The sequence below is a fragment of the Oncorhynchus tshawytscha genome, linkage group LG16 (genome assembly GCF_018296145.1).
Source record: "Oncorhynchus tshawytscha isolate Ot180627B linkage group LG16, Otsh_v2.0, whole genome shotgun sequence".
NCBI lineage: Eukaryota > Metazoa > Chordata > Actinopteri > Salmoniformes > Salmonidae > Oncorhynchus > Oncorhynchus tshawytscha.
Genome location: NC_056444.1, coordinates 40,281,637 through 40,295,181, shown reverse-complemented (window position 1 = coordinate 40,295,181; position 13,545 = coordinate 40,281,637). Strand labels below are relative to the sequence as shown.

At 44.1% G+C, this 13,545-nt stretch overlaps 1 protein-coding gene across 7 annotated transcripts in view; it reads left to right on the top strand.

Annotated features, from left to right (window-relative positions):
- Positions 1-13,545, top strand: part of LOC112215649 (voltage-dependent L-type calcium channel subunit beta-2) — a 131,608-nt gene that overhangs the window by 100,405 nt on the left and 17,658 nt on the right. For 5 of the 7 annotated variants that reach the window (XM_024374853.2, XM_024374851.2, XM_024374856.2 and 2 more), the window contains 4 exons: positions 4,651-4,773; positions 5,025-5,161; positions 7,857-7,933; positions 8,506-8,645. In XM_024374853.2, the coding sequence (XP_024230621.1) occupies positions 4,651-4,773; positions 5,025-5,161; positions 7,857-7,933; positions 8,506-8,645 (477 nt within the window). Of the gene's footprint in view, positions 1-4,650; positions 4,774-5,024; positions 5,162-7,856; positions 7,934-8,505; positions 8,646-8,904; positions 8,925-13,545 lie in introns of all 7 variants that reach the window. The other 2 variants (XM_024374855.2, XM_024374854.2) reach the window with 1 other exon arrangement.

The window sequence follows — 13,545 nt, the reverse complement described above, 5'->3', positions numbered from 1 at the left end:
CCCCCCTCTTGACAGGACAAAGTAAGCTGAAAAGTTCATTCTATCTTACTAACACACTCCCAGATAACTTTTGACCCCTCAACATTATCGATCACCACTGAACTGACAGGTTTAATTAACAGAAACCCTAGGAATGCACTCACTGCCTAATCTAAAAACCCCAGAGCTAAGTTTCAGGTTGGGTCAACCATAGGCTAACGACCTTATGTGTTTACACAGTCCACAACCCATTTGTTCCTGCCCAGTTGGAATGGTTTTATTACTCCTTTCTCCTGTCACACAATTTCTTCTTATGAACTCATATTGTCTATTAAACATACAGAGTATAAGTTTACCTAGACACAATTCTATTTAAAATGGGGATATTGTTTATTCATTTATCCATAATAAATCCATAATAAATTCAACAGATGTGTATGCCGAGGAACTTAAAACTTGCTACCCTCTCCACTACTGTTCCATCGATGTGGATAGGGGGGTGTTCCCTCTGCTGTTTCCTGAAGTCCACAATCATCTCCTTAGTTTTGTTGACGTTGAATGTGAGGTTATTTTCCTGACACCACACTCTGAGGGCCCTCACCTCCTCCCTGTAAGCCGTCTCGTCGTTGTTGGTAATCAAGCCTACCACTGTTGTGTCGTCCGCAAACTTGATGATTGAGTTGGAGGCGTGCGTGGCCACGCAGTCGTGGGTGAACAGGGAGTACAGGAGAGGGCTCAGAACGCACCCTTGTGGGGCCCCAGTGTTGAGGATCAGCGGGGTGGAGATGTTGTTGCCTATCCTCACCACCTGGGGCGGCCCGTCAGGAAAAACCAGTACCCAGTGGCACAGGGCGGGGTCGAGACCCAGGGTCTCGAGCTTGATGACGAGCTAGGAGGGTACTATGGTGTTAAATGCCGAGCTGTATTCGATGAACAGCATTCTCACATAGGTATTCCTCTTGTCCAGGTGGGTTAGGGCAGTGTGCAGTGTGGTTGAGATTGCATCGTCTGTGGACCTATTTGGGCGGTAAGCAAATTGGAGTGGGTCTAGGGTGTCAGGTAGGGTGGAGGTGATATGGTCCTTGGACTAGTCTCTCAAAGCACTTCATGATGACGGAAGTGAGTGCTACGGGGCGGTAGTCGTTTAGCTCAGTTACCTTAGCTTTCTTGGGAACAGGAAGAATGGTGGCCCTCTTGAAGCTTGTGGGAACAGCAGACTGGGATAGGGATTGATTAAATATGTCCGCAGGCAGCAGCTAGAAGGTATTTCGCAATATTTCAAAATGCAAAGGTGGGAAAAACCTGTTTGAATAAGTGAGTGTACTGTAAAGTTGGTGGACAAAAATCTCTTCATATTGTAGGTCTAAAAGCTGTGTGTCCACTGATTCCATTGGGCTATGCTATTGGTTGCGTTTAAGACATGGGTCTTTCATTTTATAAATGTCAGCTTGTCATCTGGATCATTTGTGTGGTAGAAGTAAATATCCTCGTAATGTCTCCAGTCATGTAAAATGATGTAGAATTGTAGGAAAGGGACCCCCCCCCCAGCCCCTGGTCTTCACGACTGAGCCCCGAATGTTACCAAACCCTGGTGACTGCCGAGGGTCCCATAAGCTAGGCCGGCGGATGAAGGTGACTGGGAAGAATTACACTCCCTCCTCCGAGTGAGGATTCTTACCTAACAGTTGTTGCAACATCTCTGGGTTTTAATACAGGCTTAAGTGCTTTCCACGGACATTTGTATGGCTTCTTCAACACAGGGAAGGACTGGGACCAGAAATGAGTCTGGGCATTACAGATGTAGGTTCTTAATTGGATCGCCCTGTTGCAGGAGAACTATTTAAAATGTGTCGTGTATTTGAGGCTTAAAACGGCTTCTGAAGTTTGTAATTTCCATTTTGTAATTTCAGACTCTCCCCTTTCCCTTACGAAAAATGTATCCACCCTTGCAAAAATGTCCATTAAATATAATCCACATAATAATTCACATTTCCTGTTGCTGCAGGATTATTTTCCTGCTGTAGCAAACTGGCTCAAATTATGATCCAACGTCTGTACACACCACGCAGGCCCCAATAATTAGCAAATGAATGATCATTCTATGCAAAAAAAACACAATTTAGTCAGTTGCACTGTGCTAAAGATTGACCAGCCCTCTGGACTTTTCCCAAACTGCACAATGGCCAGTCAGATTTAGCTTTGTCATTCCTTTGGTGTTTGCATAGCATTTTTCAAGGTTTCACATTGGGTTTATGCTGTATGACTCTTTGATATTATTATTATTTTTTACTAGTGGTAGGCTAAGCCATCCATTTCCCACTCCAGCTCCCCTTCCCTCTCTCTTTCATCTTCAGGTAAACATTTAGCAAAAGGGCCAGTGGAGATGAATGTGAGTTGTAATCATTGTGCATTTGGCTTGGCTCTCCTTCGACCGCCAGTGGCCGAGGGGCTTGTCATGCTTTCACAGGCAGAGGAAATGTCATCCGGATAGGGCCATGTCCATGTTACCAACTGCCGCTACCTGTTGCCACGGCCAGACTCAGCACAGATTACAATAATGTCCCATAACATTTTATGTCATTCTCGAAAAACAAGTTATAAAAAAGGATATTCTTTAAGGCCACGGTCAGGTTACGATTTTTTCCTCCGTCTCTTTTCTGTTGTCAGTGACCTATTTTTTAAAAAGTCTTTATGTTCTAAATTCATTTTTGCAGAAAGTGTGATGCCTTACTACGGTGGGGGTGGATTTGCACGACATGTTGCTCCCTCCTGTCTGTTAGAAAGTTTGGGGGGTTTGACCTCGTTGCATTCTCTTGCATTGGATCGATCTCTCTGTTTAACGCGGTTATGTCAGGCCCTAGGAGGGATAACATTTTATTCTGTTTGTTTTATTCAGATGGACTGGCATTGCTTCCCAAATCTCGACCCTATTCCCTATACGTTTGGCCCTATGAGCCCTGATCAAAAGAAGTGCACTAAAAACGGGAATAGGGAGTCATTTGGGACAGACCCTGGATGAATGGCTGTCCCAGAGGGGGAAAAGTCATAAATGATTTCATGTTGGGACACATTGATCCAGCCATTGTACCGATTATATTTACCGATCATTTGCACAAGTACAGTTGGCTCATTGTTAGTCAGAAGGAAACACAAGACAAAAACAAAGCTTAGTTATGAAACTGTCTAATCGCTCCAAGGCTCCAACCTTAGTTGATCTTTTTGCTCATACAGTATGTTGGTTATGCCACTAACTCATGTTGTGTTGCTTTCCTCCAATTGATTGTCATCCAGGCTGTGTAGCCTATAGCAGGGTGGTAGAGGAAGGGGCAGAGAATCTATACATCCCAAATGGCACTCTATTCCCTATCTAGTGCACTACGTTTGACCAGACTCTCGTCAAAAGTAGCGCACTACATAGGGAATAGGGTGTCATTTGGAACGCAGTCCAGCACATCAGCATGGTCATTGATAAAGAAAGAAGTGAGTGTGCCTGTGAGTCACAACCTGCCTGCCAGGCAGCATCTCTGACTGCAGTTATTTTTACACCTCACACAATCGGGGAGAAAATAGCCCCGCGAATAGCACAGCTCTCTTCTCAGCTATAAAAAAACATCACGTATAATTACATTCAGGGAACGAACGCTGCTGTCTCCCGATTCCGTGGAGTTCAGCTTTGTCTCCTGATGAAGACTTATGTGAAGTGGGAATGTTGTGTACTAAAGCACTGCAGAGCACTGCAGAGCAGCAAAATGATGTGTACAGTCCTCTCATTTCTAGTGTATATCTCAGTATAACTTTTTTGTCCAGCACTGGTATTCACAAGTTTAGGGTCACCCTTCTTTTCTATAATTGATTCCTCAACTCCTTGCACATTGACTTCTGGTGTCGACTCCCATTTCTAAATGTTAAGATTGGATTCCGCTAGGAATCGACTCCTAAGATTCAGTCGTTTTTGGAACTGAGTTGACTGATTAGTTGTCGTACTTCTGAGAACGCAAACACTTGCAACTTTCATAGCAAGCTAGGGAGGGACGGAGAGCGAGGGGAGGAGCACAGTATAGGCAGGTCGGCCCACAGACAGGCAGTCTGAACCTGTGCACTATGCCTATCTGTATCTGAATGCTGTATCTTGTCATTTCTTTGCTTGCAATGTCTCGCAACTTCAATTAGTAGGCTAGGATATTGAGATGAGCGAGATGCAACACTTCTTTCTCACACAGTCACCTGTGGCCAAGTCATCGCTCAATATTCAATGTACCGTAACTAACTTGCATAGGGTGCAATGCTTGTATTTGTTGTTGGAGTCAGACGCATTCTGAAATAACTCAATCTGTAGTTGTTACATCCATTTAGTGACTTGTAAATTAATGATATGTACCCCTTAATTATTGAAGAATATAATGTGCGCATGTGCACGGGTTCGCTTCAGCTTGGTAGCCAGGGCCCCAAACAGCAGAGAAGTGTAGCCTCGCACTTCAACACTCTTAGTTGTTGAGGAACTCGACCCACTATTTACCCACAAATTGACCCACTAACATAATTTTTCAGTTAGGGATTTTTCATCAAGTTAAGAATCCCAATTTACTTGAATCGTTTGAATGTTTAAAGATTCACACCCATAAGTATTGTAGAACAAAAACTTTTAACCCCTCTGTTTTCTTCCTTTGGCAGACTAAACCAGTTGCATTTGCTGTCCGCACAAATGTCAACTACTGCGCCACCAATGATGATGGCGTCCCCGTGCCGGGCATGGCCATCTCCTTTGAGGCTAAAGACTTCCTCCACGTCAAAGAGGTCAGGGGTCACAGTAATATCACATGATGATGTGGTGGAGAAGGATGATGATGATGATTATGATGATGGCGATAACAATGATGACGATGAGGAGGAGGAGGGTGAGGTTAAATATGATTATGATAAAGGTGGTGATGACAATGATGACGATAACCATGACGACAATAACAATGATGAGGATAACAATGATGTTGGTGATGATGAGCAAAAGGAGAAGGCTGATCTGTCTTACATCTGTCCCACTGTTGTAGAAATTTAATAATGACTGGTGGATAGGTCGTCTGGTGAAGGAAGGCTGTGAAATCGGTTTCATCCCCAGTCCTGTGAAGATCGAGAACACTCGGGTACAACACGAGCAGAGAGCCAAACAGGGCAAGTTCCACTCCAGGTAGCTACCAGCCCCCTCGCTCATTGAAATCATCACGGAAACGAACATGCACCTCACCCAATCATGATGCTGCCATGGAGCCAACACTTGACAGGACTCGACATTAACACTTGTCCGCTTGCCCGGGTCAAGTAAAAGTAATTGCCTGACAAGCAGGTTACCGATTCAATTGTCCTCATGAACAAGTGCAGAAGAATCATGCAAAAATCACAATATCAAACAATTAAGCTACTTCTATAAGAATTGTATCAGAGATTGGGAGGTAAATTACACACTTACCTCCCAACCTCTGCAGAGCACGTTGGGGGTATAATTATTGTAGGCCTGCTCTGACAGGCCCGAGCGGTATTTCAATCATGCAGTCGCCAGATGCCGTTTTTTGAGATAAAAGTGAGCCTAGCTGCATTTGCACATTTATTGATATTCATTGTTAGTTAGAGAGTTATTTGCACAGTTATAGCACATTTTTGGTCAGCAGAGGTGCTGGAAAAGTCATGATGTGTGCATCACCTGTTTACCAGTGGGCCATTGCCAAATGAGAAGGAGAGCGAGAGACATTGCGCAGCAGGTAAAATAACAGACTAACTATTTCGCTACTGGAATGTATTAATGTCATTGTCATGTCCAATGTCCTAAAATACATTTCCACCGACACTCGTCTAGGCTATAACCGCAAATGGCCAACACGCAGTTGATAGACACTACATGGCCAAAAGTATGTGGACACCCCTTCAAATGAGTGGATTTGGCTATTTCAGCCACACCCGTTGCTGACAGGTGTATACAATGAGCACAAAGCCATGCAATCTCCATAGACAAACATTGGCAGTAGAATGGCCCGTACTGAAGAGCTCAGTAACTTTCAACGTGGCACCGTCATAGGATGCCACCTTTACAACAAGTCAGTTGGTCAAATTTATGCCCTGCTAGAGCTGCCCCGGTCAACTGTAAGTGCTGACATTGTGAAGTGGAAACATCTAGGAGCAACAATGGATCAGTCGCGAAGTGGTAGGCCACGCAAGCTCACAGAATGGGACCGCTGAGGCTGATGTGCGTAGTGCGTAAAAATCGTCTCTTCTCGGTTGCAACACTCACTTCCGAGCTCCAAACTGCCTCTGGAAGCAACGTCAGCACAAGAACTGTTCATCGGAAGCTTCATGAAATGGGTTTCCATGGCCGAGCATTCGCACACAAGCCTAAAATCGACATGCTCAATGCCAAGCGTCGGTTGGAGTGGTGTAAAGCTTTCCGCCATTGGAAACACGTTCTCTGGAGTGATGAACCACACTTCACCATCTGGCAGTCCAGTGGACGAATCTGGGTTTGGTGGATGCCAGGAGAACGCTACCTGTCGCAATGCATAGTGCCAACTGTAAAGTTTGGTGGATGATACATAATGGTCTGGGGCTGTTTTTCATGGTTCAGGCTAGGCCCCTTAGTTCCAGTGAAGGGAAATCTTCATGCTAAAGCATACAATTATATGTTAAATGATTCTGTGCTTCCTACTTTGTGGCAACAGTTTGGGGAGGGCCCTTTCCTGTTTCAGCATGACAATGCCCCCGTGCACAAAGTGAGGTCCATACAGAAATGGTTTGTCGAGATCGATGTGGAAGAACTAGACTGGCCTGCACAGAGCCCTGACCTCAACCCCATCGGGATGAAGTGGAACGCCAACTGCGAACCAGGCCTAATCCCCCAACATCAGTGCCCGACCTCACTAATGCTCCTGTGGCTGAACGGAAGGAAGCCCCCGCAGCAATGTTCCAACATCTGTGGAAAGCCTGCCCAGAAGACTGGAGGCTGTTATAGCAGCAAAGGGGGACCAACTCCATATTAATTCCCATAATTTTGGAATGAGATGTTCGATGCGCAAGTGCCCACATACTTTGTAGGTGTGCAGTTGATGAAACCAATGCTGCATACCCCGGTCTCTCAAGCGCTCAAAATTGTCTAGGATTCGCCTCTATTCAATACCAGCCATGTAATTCTGACAAAGTATTTTTTTAAAGAACAGCCTAATTGACAAGTAGCCTAACTCCTGTGCTGTCAATATCTCCCTTAGCGATCTGATCCTTGGGTGAGTGAATGAAGGAATTATTTTCTAAAGACAAAAAATATTTGGTTGATAATTGTAATGTTTCAGAGCTACTTTCGGCTTTTGCTCCAGTCCTGCATGAACACACCACATAGTCAAAAATCGTCTGCTCAACAGGACCTTGATAAGCTGACTCTGGTGTGTTTGAGCAGGGTTGGTTCAACAGTCAGCACACCCAGCAGCTCTCCAGATAACAGACCACATGTGTTTTTATACAGTAGCCTATCAGTGAAGTATTGTATTTTGTGGGGGGGGTTAAGTGCCTTGCTCAAGGCCACAACGGCAGGAGATATAATACATGGGATCAGAAACCAGCAGCCTTCCATTCCATACCAGTGACAATAACGAATGTATATTGTGACGTGGTTCCTTGCATCATAGAACACAATTTTCAGTCACTATTTGGTCCATGGTATTAAAGACCATACAAGTGACTTCAGCTTTCAGACAAGTCAAAAATCTGTCCTATTTGTCCCGAAAGACAAGTGGCTAAAAAAGTTAATGTCAAGCCCTGCTTGAGATATCCCACACTATCAACTAGCAACACCTCAAATATGCTGATATGAATGATATACTGATATGAATGATTTATCTTCGCAGTAAATCGGGAGCAAACTCCTCTACCAGTTTAGGTGAAGTGGTTCCTAACTCGCGGAAATCCACCCCCCCTTCCTCTGGTGAGTAAAGGACATAGGAGCAGGGTTTTGGAGCAGGGTTTTGGGAACAGGGTTTTGGAGCAGGGTTTTGACAGTGGTCGACATGTTTTTCACTAACACAAACTCTTTACTCATAACACTTGAGTATTATCAAACTTCCATCAACCTCTAAGAGGGCTTGAGTATGAAGGGGGACAGAAATAGAAGACGATGGTAAGTTTTATTAGTAAGGTCATTATTTTGACTTTACTGCTGACCTGTCATTAGTACACGTCAGGAAATTTGACCAATCAGTAGTTAAATCAACAGGATGTAGGCCCTTAGTAAAAATTTTAGAATGGTATTTTTGTTTTACTGTGGCCTTAAATGTTTGCTTAACTTATGTGCTATTGGTTACTGTCAGTGCTCTTTTTCTGAATAGTCAAACCATAGTATGACCATAGTTGGCTATGGTGCGTTTATGGTTTGTATAGTTTTTATATGTGCTGGAATAACCTGTGTATCTGTTCAGTGTTAGGTGTTCATTGTTACCTCTGTAGCCTTTCGGTGTATTGCCTCTGTGTGACGGTGGCCTTGTATGTCTGTGTGCATAGCCGTTGACATAGACGCCACAGGCTTAGACCCCGAGGACAATGAGCTTCCAGTCCACCTTCGCTCCCCTAAAGTCAGTCAGCCAAACACAGTCATGTCACCCACCCTAGCCAAAGACAAACGAATGCCCTTCTTTAAGAAGGTAAACATGGCAGTACACTGGTATTCTTTCTCGACCTGTATCTCCTCTCTCCGTCCATCCGTCCGGCTACCCAAGACGACTTCCTGACTGTGGCTGCTCAGCATCACTCTGTCCAAAATCTGTTTGTCTGTCCGTTCTGTTTATCCTACGTGTCTTACTGCCGCAGTCCGTGTCCCCCCCACTGGGCGTTTGAGCCATTAGCATGCATGTTGCCTGTTTCCTAACACTCTTTCTCTCTCCTCTTCCATCTGGGCTGTAGCTAAGCAGAAGCAGAAGTCGGTAAGTTAAGTTAGCATGCAGCACACACCAAACCCCCAGCAGGGCCTTGGGGGTCTGGGGGATGTGCCTCTGTGATTTCTCTGCGGTGGTTGTGGTCGTTCTTGACTCCCCTCTTACTCACTGTCGTCGCTGTGGCCTCTGTGTGTGCGTGTGTACGTGCGTGATGCAGATTTAGTGGGAACTCAGCGTATCCAGCTCTTAAACCAGAAGTGTATATCCACAGTAACAGCTATTGCTGTCCTCTTGTTGGTTTGGTTGTGTTTATCACACAGCAGCATGAATAAAGTGTGACCTCTTTTAGAACAAATACAACAACTCTTCTTGTGTTTGTCTTATTATGAAACGACTTACGTAAATCTATTCTTATGTAAAGCACTGCTACGTTTAATACACCATTCCAAAGCAGTTAGGAACATCACGTCAGGGCTTTCTTGGCACATGATGGGATGTGTGTGTAGGCATACCTTATACACATAACAAATACAAGCGTTCTCAGTCCAAGTGTGCACTCCGTGTCTTGACATGGAGCAAATCTTGTCAAACCCCAACGTCATCTCCATCCTCTTTCTTTAAAACATTTTTTTTTACATTTTCTTTTCACAGTAATCAGCATACCAAATGGATACAGAGGTACAGCCTAATGTCCTTTGTAAGACCATACAACAACTATGGCGACAATAGCCACCGTTTTCAATCATCTAGCATCATGCATTTTCTTTTGTAACAATAACCTTGTAGTCGAGGCCAGGAAAATATGGCCTAAAATATCTGTGACTACAGTGACCGGTGGTTCTCCAGACGTGGTCAGCTTTGGCCCGCATCTAGCAGCACTTTCCCCACTCGGATGTAACAAGAGTTCCCCAGGGACCGCCAGTGACGGTAGCAGAAGAAAAATGAAAGTGAGAGAGACAGATACTGGGAGAGAGATAGAGAGAGAGAAAGAGATTGAGAGAGGAAAAGAGATGGAGACCTAGAAAGACAGAGAGCTGGAGAGAGAGAGCGAGGGGAATGGGGGGGGGAAGAGATGGAGAGAGGAAAAGAGATGGAGAGAGGAAAAGAGATGGAGAGAAGAAAAGAGATGGAGAGAAGAAAAGAGATGGAGAGAGGGAATGAGATGGAGAGAGTTAAAGAGATGAAAAGAGGAAAAGAGATGGAGAGAGGAAATGAGATGGAGAGAGTTAAAGAGATGAAAAGAGGAAAAGAGATGGAGAGAAGAAAAGAGATGGAGAGAGGAAAAGAGATGGAGAGAGGAAAAGAGATGGAGAGAGTTAAAGAGATGAAAAGAGGAAAAGAGATGGAGAGAGTTAAAGAGATGAAAAGAGGAAAAGAGATGGAGAGAGGAAAAGAGGAAGAGATGGAGAGAGGAAAAGAGATGGAGAGTTAAAGAGATGAAAAGAGGAAAAGAGATGGAGAGAGGAAAAGAGATGGAGAGAGTTAAAGAGATGAAAAGAGGAAAAGAGATGGAGAGAGGAAAAGAGAAGGATGGAGAGAAAAAGAGATGGAAAGAGTTAAAGAGATGAAAAGAGGAAAAGAGATGGAGAGAGGAAAAGAGATGGAGAGAGTTAAAGAGATGAAAAGAGGAAAAGAGATGGAGAGAGGAAAAGAGGAAAAGAGATGGAGAGAGGAAAAGAGATGGAGAGAGGAAAAGAGATGGAGAGAGGAAAAGAGATGGAGAGAGGGAATGAGATGGAGAGAGGGAATGAGATGGAGAGAGGAAAATAGGAAAGAGGTGGAGAGAGGAAGAGGAAAAGAGATGGAGAGAGGGACAGAGGGAAAGAGATGGAGAGAGGAAAAGAGATGGAGAGAGGAAAAGACAGGTAGACAGCAGAGAGACTAAGATATAAAAAAAGGGTGAGATGGAGAAAAAAACTGCAAGAGCAATAGGTACTCTGAACAAAAATATAAACGCGACATGTAAATTGTTGTTCCAATGTTTTAATGAGCTGAAATAAAAGATCCCAGAAATATTCCATACGCACAAAAAGCTTATCTGTAAAATTTTGTGCACAAATTTGTTTACGTCTCTGTTAGTGACCATTTCTTCTTGGCCATGTCAAGAAGTTGATTAACCAGAATTATCATCACACAGGTGCACCTTGTGCTGGGAACAATAAAAGGCCACTCTTTTGTCACACAACACAAGTTTTTAGGGAGCGTGGAATTGGAATGCTGACTCCAGGAATGTCCACCAGAGCTGTTGCCAGAGAATTTAATGATAATTTCTCAACCACGTCGTTTTAGAGAATTTGGCAGTACGTTCAAACGGCCTCTCAACTGCAGACCACGTGTAACCACCGCCAGCCCAGGACTTCCACATCCGGCTTCTTCACCTGCGCGGTTATCTGAGACCAACCACCCAGACAGCTGATGATGTACAAACAAAGAATTACTGCACAAACTGTCAGAATCCGTCTCAGGAAAGGGTCTTCAGTGGGCAAATGCTCACCTTCCATGGCCACTGGTACTCTGGAGAATCGGATTAATCCCAGTTTCAACTGTACCGGGCAGATGGCGTCGTGTGGGCGAGTGATTTGCTGATGTCAACATTGTGAACAGAGTAGTGGCGCTGGGGTTATGGTATGGGCAGGCATGAGCTATGAACAACAAACACAATTGCATTTTATAAATGGCAATTTGAATGCACAGAGATACTGTGACGAGATCCTGAGGCCCATTGTCTGCCATTCATCCACCACCATCACCTCATGTTTCAGCATGATAATGCACTGCCCCATGTCGCAAGGATCTGTACACACAATTCCTGGAAGCTGAAAATATCCCAGTTCTTCAATGGCCTGCATACTCACCAGATATGTCAATCATTGATCATGTTTGGGATGCTCTGGATTGACGTGTACGACAGCATGTTCCAGTTCCAGACAATATCTAGCAACTTCACACAGCCATTTGAAGAGGAGTGGGACAACATTCCACAGGCCACAATCAACAGCTTGATCAACTCTATACGAAGGAGATTTGTCACACAGCATTTGCATGAGGCAAATGGTGGTCACATCTGATACTGACTGGTTTGATCCACGCTCTACCTTTTTTTTAAGGTATCTGTGACCAACAGATGCATATCTGTATTAACAGTCATGTGAAATCAATAGATTAGGGCCTCATTAATTTATTTGAATTGACCGATTTCCTTGTATGAACTGTAACTCAGTAAAATATTTGAAATTGCGTATATATTTTTGCTCAGTGTAGTTCAGTGTAGCAGTAATACAGAGTCGTGAAAGAAGATTAGATTACATTTGAAAACGTTATTGTCCATTAATTTTGCACAGAAGAGGAGGTAGAAGTGTGACAAACCGACTCCGTTGAACGTCTGCCTCTCTCTCTCGCTTGCTCGCTCTGCTTTCATTTCCCTGCAAAGCAATGGCGTGTCTGTCTGTCTGTCTGTTTGTCGGAGTGTTCCTCACACTGCACTGTCACACCACTGTGACAGCACACGCAGATGTGGCATTAGAAGTCTACTGCCTCGCTGTCACACACACACACACACACAGACGGATCCCTCTGAAGCTGTCACTGAGATACACTGAGCTCCTACTCTGTTGCTGTGTGCCTGGGTGTTTTTTATTCTGCTAGTCTGCTCCTCTCTCGTTTGCATTACTAGCCTTCTGTTGTGATTATCCCTGTTCTGACTAACACGTTCCTCTACTGACATTCCCCTTTGAGTAGATAAGAATTGTGAAATTAGAGATTCTGCTGTCTCCACACTCAACACAAGTACAGTGCCTTGCAAAAGCATTCACCCCCCTTGGTGTTTTTCCAAATTTGTTGCATTAAAACCTGTAATTTAAATGGATTTTTATTTGGATTTCATGTAATGGACACACACAAAATAGTCCAAATTGGTGAAGTGAAATAAAAACAGAAGAGTGGTGCATATGTATCCACCCCTTTTTCTATGAAGCCCCTAAATAAGAACTGGTGCAACCAATTACCTTCAGAAGTGACACCTGTGTGCAATCTAAGTGTCACATGATCTGTCACATAATCTCAGTATATATACACCTGTTCTGAAAGACCCCAGAGTCTGCAGCACCCCTAAGCAAGGGGCGGCACCATAAAGACCAAGGAGCTCACCAAACAGGAGCAGGGTTTTGGAGGTTGTGGAGAAGTACAGATCAGGGTTGGGTTATAAAAAAATATCAGAAACTTTGAACATCCCACGTAGCACCATTAAATCCATTATTAAAAAATAGAAAGAATATGGCACCACAACAAACCTGCCAAGAGAGGGCCGCCCACCAAAACTCACGGACCAGGCAAGGAGGGCATTAATCAGAGAGGCAACAAAGAGACCAAAGATAACCCTGAAGGAGCTGCACAGTGGAGATTGGAGTATCTGTCCATAGGACCACTTTAAACCATACACTCCACAGAGCTGGGTTTTACAGAAGAGTGACCATATAAAAAGCCATTGCTCAAAGAAAAAAATAACCGAACATGTTTGGTGTTTGTCAGAAGGCATGTGGGAGACTCCCCAAACATATGGAAGAAGGTACTCTGGTCAGATGAGACTAAAATTGAGCTTTAGTATTGTATTACTGCAGTATTGCACACCCACAAGTTGTTTTGCCTTATTTCTTGTTATTTTCACAATAAA